The 11185-nt window shown below is 40.3% G+C and overlaps 1 gene segment (V, D, J or C); it reads right to left on the reverse strand.

Moving 5' to 3' along the window:
* Positions 1 to 10562: 10562 nt before the first annotated feature.
* LOC114909469 (immunoglobulin lambda variable 2-23-like) lies at positions 10563 to 11116 on the reverse strand. The segment is given in 2 exon segments: positions 10563 to 10873; positions 11014 to 11116. Coding segments are annotated over 2 exon segments (414 nt in total).
* Between the last annotated feature and the right edge of the window lie 69 nt (positions 11117 to 11185).

An 11185-nucleotide genomic window follows, 5' to 3' on the forward strand; every position in this document is an offset into this window, starting at 1 on the left:
ATCTGAAACTGTGCTTCTTTGTGATGTTGTGTCGCCCCCTTTAGGAAGTGTGTGTAACAACATGATCGCAACAGACAGTTAATTTCAGCTGATCACTGTGAACAAATGAAGAAAGTTTTCAGCATTTATTGTTTAATTTCTTCTGCATTTTGTTGCATTCTAAGCAAAATAACTGTGAATTATTTTAAAAATAATTATAAGGGAAGAACTGAAGACCATGAAATGTTTTAATTTTTTATTCATAATGTCAGATACGTAAGATCTTTCAACTGTTAACGAAGCTGATTCGGAAATTTGATTTCATGTCATTTTATCTTGTAGGATAGGCAAGTATTAATCCAGGTCATCAGTACATTTTAAAATTTATTTATTTATATCGTCAATTTAAATGTATTTGATATTGTTGTGTTAACGTTAACATAAAAGGTATTGGACTGTATGGAGTCTTATCGGTTATACAGCAAGACTACATATGAAGAGAAATAACACATCAAGCTCTTGTACTCTATTTGTAGAGTTAATATGATAATGTAATGACCTGTATTACTGAAAAATGTCACATTTGAGCATTTATTATAAATACTTGTGAATGACAGGAACTGTGGGAAAAATGTAAAATAGTTGTTTAACCATCGCGGGGGCTGACAGGGTTATTAGGGAGTGAGTGCCTGTTGGGAAGCGTGGAAGACGAGCTTGAGGTGTAGATACTTGTGAAAAATGGGTCCTGCGACTGAGTCCATTATTTCCTCACATTCCTCTTGATACCTTTCACTGTATGTTGGTGTTCCCCTAAATGATAATAATGAACAGTGTCTCTTCCTCCTTCTTTGCCCCATTCAAACCCAGAATGGTGAGCACTACAATAAATATGAAGGAACCCACAAGCATTTATCTGCTTCTTTAAATAAAAAGGCGTCACATAACAATTGATATAATCTAAGACTGATTTGAAATGTTTTCCAAACAATTATGTGGGGTTATAAATCTATTTATCCTTCTCCTTCCCTCTTTCTCCTTTGCTATGAAACTGATGCACACTTCACTACCATGTAGATATACCACAAAACTGAATTGGGTTCAGAGCAAACAGGGATGAGAGCCAGTTTATATCATAATGATCTGCTTCATTTCCTCATGAAGGAAACACTGTGGTTTTTTCAGTTTGTCGTTAATAGACAGGAGGTGAAGCAGGTTTTTGTACGAGTGTTGATGTAGATTCATTACTGTGGTCTCCAGCGCACAGTAATACACAGCAGAGTCCTTCTAGTTGAACTCTTGAGATGGACAGAGAGGCTTTACCAGATGCCTTGTCAGCACTTGAGGAGAATCTTTCTTTTGTAAACTCTGCACTGTAACTATCGGACCCACTGAACAGAATGAACTGGGGACCTGTTCCTGGATACTGGCGGTACCAGTGGATATTGTAATAAGTGCTGGTTGTGCTGAAGGTACATTCCAGAGAAACACTCTGTCCTTCTTCCTTCAACAACGAGGACTCCTTCTGTTGAATCTCATCTCCAGCTGAAATGGCTGTGAACAACAGATAAAAACCCATCGAACTGTTTAATGATGAGAAAAGAACCAGTTTGGTAATGAAACAAAGACTCCGGAGACACTTACGGAGGCTCATGATGAACAGCATTCCCACAAGAGGCTGCATTTTGTCTCAGTGTGAACCTTCACAGTGCTGGAGGACAGACGACTGGAAGAATAAACGTGTTCTTGGTGTCTTTGGGTGGAGGTCAGTCTTGTGATGTGGGTGGGGCGATGAGACCTTCTTGTGGAAGCTGTGAAAAACGGAGAAAGTTCTAACATATTGCATCATTTGTGCACAGCAGTTTTCCACCCATTTTGTAGAATTTTTTTACTTTCAGAGAGGAGACAGTGGGGATCCGATTTAGCTATAATGACCCACCAAGTTTTCACAAGCTGTGTTTAGTTTAGAAAAACTGTCCCATCTGTGCACATGAGTTGTTACATTTATTTCATGGTGTTTATTTTATTTACAGAGAAAAGAAGCGATTTATGTCTTCTCATCCTGCAAGTTCTTACGTAGCTGCTTTTAGACAAAAAGGGATCAAAGTTGGTTTCACCAGAGGGCAGAACGGTGGTGGTGCTGCTTTGTAGTGCCTGGGTTCTGGGTTCAAAACTCGCTCAGTCTGAGCAGAGTTTGCATCTCTCTTATTTGCATGGGTTTCTATCCACATTCCGTAGACGTGTTCAAGTGAATTGGTCACTCTAAATTGCCAATTCCGTGTGTGTGTGTGTGTGTGTGTGTGTGTGTGTGTGTTCATGAGAATGAATGATTCCACTTTTGACCACTAGAAGGCAGCACATGTTCACTTCAGAGACCAACAGCTATTATCGTTCTGCCACAAGTCCACTAAATTATCACAACAGTCAGTTCTGCAATAACAGGCTGTAAGAAACGAAGCAGAAGACAGCAGATGCGGTGCCTGTCGGTGAGGGGTTTTATTTGCTCTCAGTGCAGGGAGAAGGAAGGGGATGGAAAAGGGGGGCCAGGGAACAGGTAAGATGGGGCTTCGTGCGGGTCGGGGGGGCTGGGAGCCTCGGGTCGGTCCCAACACCGGCGTCGTCTCCGGGTTCGGGTTCATCTCTTGGGGTTTGCTCTCCTCCTCCATCTCTCTCTCTCTCTCTCTCTTACTGGCAGGCGCCGGGGAAGAAATAGGGAAGGTAATTAGCCCCAGCTGTGGCTGCTTTGCCCCCGTCTCTGTCCCCATCCCAGGCCGCCTCAGCATGCTACACAGGCTTTCCACTGAAGTGATTTTCATGTGACACAGGAGGAATGCAAATCTGTGGAATACGATTTTCTTTGTCACTGTGATTTGGGAATAATGAAATCTCATTCATAAAATTGAAACTTTATGACCGCATTGTCTGAACTTTTCTCCTTCGGTGACTTTTCTTTATGGTACAAGTAGGTCTCAAGTGAAAATCTCACAATATGAATAATTCTTGCAGTCATTTGTTCATTATTTTCATGTGCTTTATTTATTTGTAATACATTATTCCTTGCTTGCTGGTTTTACTGGCTGTACTTTGAGATTACTTTTTCCTATAAATGATTTTTGTATGGTTTCAGAAAAGTATATAACTGGAAGCAATAAAATGACATTATTTTACTGTACAGCTGTGTTTTAAAGCTTTAAAGTGAGTGCATCAATTTTATTCAGATCTGCATACATTTACATAAATATAATAACAGCAAAAACTTTTACTTTTTTATTGTGAAATACCATTTTCTGAAAGGAGTTCTTTCAGTCACAATGAGGTTTTTGTACAGAGTAAATGGGTTTCCTGTCACTGTGGGCCTCAGGGCACAGTAGTACATCGCAGAGTCTGTCAGTGCTGTAGAGGAGAACTCCAGATCCACAGTGCTGTTCTTTTTGTGAACTTTGGCAGACAGGTGTGGATATGGAGGACTGGCTTTCATTACCTTTCCTGAGGATTCTAAAATGATCAGGAGATTTTCTGGTTTTGATCTGGAGTACTGTCGATACCACTGTAGGTTATTTACAGTAGCGCTGTAGTTGCAGGAAAGTGTAACATTGCTTCCCTCCAAAACATGAACTGCATCACTGAGTGGTGTTATTGAATCTCCAGAACTGTAATCTGTGGGAAATGAAATAGATGTTAATTTAAATTCATAAATAACAGTTAAATTTATCATGTTCATAATTACAATCAATGTAATTATCTTTGTATTTGCTGAACACATTTTTTTGAAATGGTGGTATGAGGCAGTTGTTTCATTCAGATATTTTAGTATTTCCAAACGTATGAACTGTGTGTAAAGTGTGACTTACCTACAAGTGCTGAGAGCAGGAGAAATGAAGAGAACAACATCATGGTGGATGGAGAAAGACACACTGACAGTGTGTACAGTTAGAGCTCAACACTTCCTCTACTGTACAGGAGAACTCCTCCTGCCCTGAAGTGCTCAGCTCCTCCTTCACACACACACACACACACACACACACACACACACACACACACACACAGACACACTCAGCTGTGCAGGAACACATTGTCAGCATCAGGTTATTGCAGGTGATATAGTAATGCTGAATGTATTAATTGCATCACCATCTGCAGGTGAAAACATTATGTTGTCCCTATATTTTTACCTGGTATTTATGCTGATATGAATAATGAGATACTCTACTCCCACTGATTCTGTATTCCTGTTAATCAGATATTCCATATAAAATTTAATATGTATGTAAACTGTTCAAGCAATGTCATTTTGTACCCTAGAGCAAACCCATATTCCACTATGGTAAATCAAGGTACTTACCCTCCATTCAAACAACAAAAATGCTCTGCTGTGCAAATGGGTAAATCAGTGCAAAGTGCTTTTGTCAAAGTAATCAGTTCAATATAGACTAATAATATAAGAGCAGCTACTGAAATATTAATTGTACGTTTTTTGAGACATGTTACGTTTCAGAGGAATGTGAAGAGATGAGCTGAGCTGTGCAGTTCAGTTTCCGTAAGGGGTTCAGAGTGTTGCTGTCACTGTGGGCTGCACAGCACAGTAATACACAGCTGAGTCTTCTGTCTGAGTGTCACTGATGGACAGGTTGGTCGAACGTCCCTTTCTGTCCACATCCACTGAGAACCTTCCTTGGAATCGGCTTCATTAAATCCATGAATAATATATTCAGGTTCTTTGTTCACGTGCTGTACATACCAGTACATAGAGTTGAAGTTAGTGATGTCATGGTTGCATGTCAGCAGAGCTTTGTCTCCTTCCAAAAAATACATCAAAGGTTGCTGTTCAACTTTATCTGCATCAACTCCTACTGAAAAAAGGACAAAAAAAAGACTAATTAGACTGAGAAATTCTATTTCCACTGTTAGAAGCTAAATGATAAACATACTTACAGATTAGTCCAATAAGCAGCACTGTTGTAAAAACAATCATGGTGTCAGTTACAGATGACTTTAAAATATGGTTTGAGATCAGTTTCTTCTGGCTGGATCACTGTGGTTACTCAGGTTTATACCCAGCTGTAAAATTGGTTTGTTGATGTTTCGGCTCTGGGTTTGAGGGAAGAATGTTCCCAGAAAGATCCAGAACCTTATAAAGTAGAAATAGTGTCATGTACAGTCTGCATCACACAAGCAATTTGTCTGTTACTTCAAAACGCCTTTTTATTCCCTGTTGTGAGGGTGGGAACTTTTGTTAAAGAGCGCCACCAAGAGTTCAGGCAGGGAATTAATAAGTGAAAATTCATTTCCCTCGTTTAAGTAATGACTGCAATTATTCAATTTTATTAACAAATATAGATCAGGCAATTTCAATCTGAGAGCATTTTTTTCTTTTAAAACTATGTGAACCTTACCACACATAATACTGTAAAATACAGTACAGTTTAAGTGTTTGGATTGTGCCACATTTTTTGTTAAGCTGGTTCTATACACCGCACACTGTATGCAACATGAAAGAACAACTATGAGGTTAAAATGCAGACTTTTGGCATTAATTTGAGGGTTTATACAGTTATAAAGAGTGAACCGTGTGGTGATTACAGCTCTTTGTATGTGCTGGACACCCATTTTAAAGAACCAAAAGTAATGGGAGAAAGTAACACAATTTCAAACAAAATCACCATATTTAGTACTTGGCTGCAAATCATCTGCATTTGGAGACTTCCTAAATTCTGCTACTTGTAGGAATAACCAGATGATGGGCATCATCCCTGGAGATGACTGTAGTGCAGCCACATTCCATTGCTGCTGGTCTTCTGCATTTGAACAGCAAACTCAACCAGCATAACCAACAGATGTGTGGTGTACCATATCTCCGTGTGTGGTGTACACAGTGCAGTAGATAGCATTCATTTCACGTTCAAGGTCAAGTTCATTATTTGTCACATACACATCCATACTTTGTAAGACGTGCAGTGAAATGTTTTTCCAACTGTCCGTAATACAGACTGATAGAAGAGATAATATAAATAAGGCAATACAAATAAAGTAGAAATTAGAAACATACTGCGAAAGTATGAAGGATATACAGTATAATGCTTAAAATAGGATACAATAAGTAGTAAAACAAATAAAGTAACAAAAAATATAGTGGTAAAAGAATCTGAAAAAAAATAAAAATATGTAGAGGTGTAAAAATGTGGAATAAACACATTTCACCACTAGAGGGCAGCAGATCTTCACGTCACATGACCAATGACTTTTACTCCACATACAGAAATGATATTAATGTTCTGTTACTATGGGACAAATATGTCACAAATACTGAATGAAAACACGGACAGTAAAATTAATAAATGTGGTTGATTATACCCCGTCAGTTAATATACAATTAAAACCGATAAGCAAACTGGAGTTTCATAGTGTGTATTGAACGCGTCTCAAAGTATCAGTCAATGTAAAAAAGACGTGCATTTCAGGTTAACTGACGACTCAAAATTGCCGATAGATAGATAGATAGATAGATAGATAGATAGATAGATAGACACTTTATTTACAAACATTTAATGATAAGGGGGAGTGAAACCTTGTACACAAATGACGAGTAAAATTCCAAATAAGCACTGAATTTGAACAGTGTCAAAGTGAAGTGTTGTATGTGTAGGCAAAGATCCCAGGATTTATCTGTTTATCTGACACTTTTTTGAAAGTCACTAACAACGATTAATATTTACATTTACATTCTTTCACTTAGCTGATGTTTTTCTCCAATGCAACTAACAATGTTAAGGTATTTTCCATTATTTACCCATTTATACAGCTGGGTAATTTTTACTGGAGCAATACAGGGTAAACATCTTGTTCAGGGTACTACAGCTAGAGGAGAAATTCAAACCTGGGTCCTTCTAGTGTAAGGGGGTGATGCTACCCACTACACTACCTGCTGCCCCCTTAAATTTTAATTCTTGAGTGTGTTTCAGTTTCTGTGAAAGTGCAGTGTTTCTCAGTCACAATGAGGTTTTTGTACCGAGTAAATGGGTTTCCTGTCACTGTGGGACTCAGGGCACAGTAGTACATCGCAGAGTCTGTCAGTGCTGTAGAGGAGAACACCAGATCCACAGTGCTGTTCTTTTTGTGAACTTTGGCAGACAGGTGTGGATTTGGAGGACTGGCTTTCATTACCTTTCCTAAGGATTCTAAAATGAGCAGGAGATATTCTGGTTTTGATCTGGAGTACTGTCGATACCACAGGAAAGAGTAAGCCGATCCGCTGTAGCTGCAGGAAAGTGTAACATTGTTTCCCTCCAAAACATGAACTACGTCACTGAGTGATGTTATTGAATTTCCAGCACTGTAATCTGTGGGGAAACAAGAATTATCATGTTAATTCAAGGACATTGATAAATACTTTGAAAGTAAAGTGTTTACAGTCTTGCGTTTATCCCTGAGTAGAACAAGTTCACTTGAAATGCTGACTTGATTGCAGTTTTCTTAATTTTTACATCAATGTGTAAAAAAATGAACTGTAAATTGACTTACCTACAAGTGCTGAGAGCAGGAGAAATGAAGAGAACAACATCGTGGTGGATGGAGAAAGACACACTGACAGTGTGTACAGTTAGAGCTCAACACTTCCTCTACTGTACAGGAGAACTCCTCCTGCCCTGAAGTGCTCAGCTCCTCCTTCACACACATACTCATCTGTGCTGGAACACACATCAATATTATTAGACATGACTCTCTAGAGTTAAACATGAATCAGACATGAACTGCAAGTATTATCACTTAGTACCAAGTTGGCATGATTTTGAGTTTTTTAATTTGTCTTCTTAGATGTTTGGAAAGGTGGTGCAGTGCATTCAGCCGGTGATGGCTGTGTGGTGGGTCTGGGCTTTGAGCCCTGATTAAGGTGCTTTGGGACGGACTGATGTCCCAACCAGGGTCTGTACCTTCGACCTTGCACCCTGTGTTGCTGGGACTCTGCTTGAGACAAGCGGTTGTGGACAATGGATAGTTGGATGGATGGATTTTGAATTTAATTCAATTGGTGTCCTGCAATAGTCCAAAGAAGTGTGTGTCAGGTGAAGTGGTGACTCTAAACTGCTCGCAGTGTGTGAGTTGAAAGTGTTACCTTGCTCTATAAACACTATAATCAAACAGCAGCTATTGAATAACTTGCAGTATTAATTTATAAATAATAGAGAAATCTGAGAATGAAGCAGAAAATCTCCTACTGTAAGAGTGTGACAGTGTTCTGGAGTTTCTGTAAGGGGTTCAGAGTGTTTCTGTCACTGTGGGCTTCAGCACACAGTAATACACAGCAGAGTCACACAGCTGCACATCCTCTATTGTCAAAGGTACTGAACTTGTGTTGAGTTTTGCATTAAATCTCTTCTTGTACTCTTGTACTGTATCGTTGCTGTATTTGTCACGTCTCAGCATATACTTGGGAGGGTCATTAGGACGTTGGATGTACCAGAAGAGATACGGATTTGTAGAACTTGTAGTTGTAAAGGTACAGCTGAGAGTCACTGATCCTCCTTCGTATCCGATCACATCTCCTGTGGACTGAGTCACCGTATCCTGAGCTCTGATTTCTGGGGAGAAAAGGACACAATATTTATAAGACACAACCAAAATCCATCAGAACTGACTGAACAAAATAATTAATTGTGAATATTGCAGTCATACCAAGGCAAATTGCAGCAAGAATGACAATAATGCTGATCCCATGTGCCATTAGTGATCTGCTCAGTGACTAAAGACAACAAACTGATCTGTGTGTCTGTTGCATTTATCCGTCTCCCTGGCTGTTTTCCGACCTTTAGACCAAACCTCTCTGCAGTGACAAATGTTAACGGGAAGGTTGCAAGAAGTGCTGGGGCTGAAAGAGCAGATGTTTCTGGTGTGATGTCGCCCCCATTAGGCCATATGTGGAATAACATGCTCACAACCTCAGCAGCAGCTTCGTGTGTCAGACCCACAGGTGGACGGAGTGGTCAAAAGCAAAACTCAAGCAAATATACGATATACAGACCTGGACATGGAGGTGCGACTTCAGCTTCAGTCTGTAACTCCACCTGGACACATTTTGGAAATAGAGACACACACAGGTCCTCAGTTACCACAGTCTAAAGTGCCATTGTGGAATGTGTGGAACCACAGGTACTTGGGCCTCCAGGGGTTCATTCATCCCTTCTTTTTCTCTTTGGAAGATTTTAGTTTTACGCTCCTCACTTACCAGTTTGCTTACTTTTCAGCTTTTATTATTCAGCGAATATTGTATTGTTGTTGGGGGGCATGGTGGCACAGCGAGTTTGGCTTGGTCCTGTTGTGTGATGGGTCTGGGATTCAAGTCCTGCTTGTGGTGGACTGACTTTCTGTCCTGGGTGTGTCCCCTCCCCCTCTGGCCTTGTGCCCTGTGTTGCTGGGTTCGGCTCCTCTTCACCGCAACCCCGCTTAAAACAAGTGATTTCAGACAGTGTGTTTGTATACATATATATTATTGTACCTTTGTGTTGTATTTTCTGGAACTTGTTCAGTGCCCTGAGTCACTCCAGTGAGCAGAGCACCATATCTAAAAGTAAAATGTGTAACTGTAGAAATGCATAAATACTGACGATGGCTTATATTTACATGTCCATGTGTTCATTTATGAGAGACTTCACTCCAAAGTGACGTACATCTGATAGAAAATAAAATGTGTTCATTACATGAGCAGGAAAAGACACTTAGATGCAGAGGGATGATTCTAAAGTACAGGTAGTTACTTTCCATCAAATGAATCAATGTACATGACACAAGTAGCTGTTTAAAACTTTGTCAGGATATCCATGATTTCTCATTACATTCCTAGCAATTTTATTTTTTTCCTTGGAGAAACATTGAAATATTTGCATTACGTTACAGGAGTAGCTGTGTAAAGGTTTATCCGGGCATGATCGATAGTGCATGAGCATTAACCCTTACATGAACTTAAGAGATTATGAATCTCTGTCCACATATAAAAGGGTCTAAGAACTCTCCTCTTCCAGACTCACTTGACCATTGATCTCTTAAGTTCATGTAAGGTATAAATATTCATGCAAATAGAATAACCCCAACACTCTCATGACCCTGGGTTTCAGTTCCTTGCAGGACCACCAGAGGTCCCCCCTTCCCAGAATTGGAAAAGCCATCACGAGTGTGTGTGTGGAGTCTTGTGTGTGTGACAGTGCTTGACTAGTTACAGAAACACTCGAGTGTTTGTCTTTGTGTATCTCACCAAGCCTGGTCCTGCTCCTGAGTGTCCTCTGAAGGTCCATCTCACTTGAAGATTTGAACCTTTCTCTCTCTAAATAAATTCTGGACACACTTCATCCACCTGTCTGTGCTACAGCTACTGTACCAGTTCTGACCACATTTACAGCACCTTCCTCCCATATTTACTTCACTCTCTCACCCCATCAGCTCCACACAGTCGTGTTTACCACGGTAACCACAGTTACTTCTGAAGCTCTGCTGCTGTGGAACTGATCCCAGACTGTGGGAAGGAAGCTGCATTTCATGGTTGCTGAGAGGAAGTTCTGGGCAAAGGAGTTTTTGTAGAGCTTCTCAGTGACTTTTGCTCACTGTGCCACCATCAGAGCGCAGTAGTAGACGGCTGTGTCTGACATGGTAAGAGCTTCGATGGTGAGCTGGGTTGAGTCCCTGGATGTGGTACATTTGAATCTCTTATTTGTACTGTGTTCAGCACTACTGTATGATCCTGCCCCCTTGTAGAGGAGGTACTGAGGAGCCTGGTTCGGGTTCTGTCTGTACCAGTAGAGAAGTATGTAGTCACTGTTAGCACTGTATTTACAGCTCAGTGTCACTGATTCTCCTTCTTTACCGGACTGTCGATCATTTTCAGGTGCGATATCATCACCAGCACTCAGTCCTGAAAAGAGAATATATACATAAATACCAACAGAGACAATAAAATGACACAAGGACAGAACACTTCAATATTTACCACAGTAAAGCACACAAATCCCCAGGTGACAGTGAGAACAGGAATTACTGTCCAACAGCTCTGACCTGTGGTGATGGTGACAATCAGTAAGATGAATGATTTCTCCATGTAGAACTGAGAGTAACACGACTGCGCTCCTGTGTTCGCTGTGCTGTGGGTTGTGCTCATTGTTACCTCGTTCTTCTGGGCTTAATCAGGTCACATGACCTCCCCTAAGGAATCCTTGCTCTATGTGTC

This window comes from Scleropages formosus, chromosome 25 (genome assembly GCF_900964775.1).
Source record: "Scleropages formosus chromosome 25, fSclFor1.1, whole genome shotgun sequence".
Classification (NCBI taxonomy): Eukaryota; Metazoa; Chordata; class Actinopteri; order Osteoglossiformes; family Osteoglossidae; genus Scleropages; species Scleropages formosus.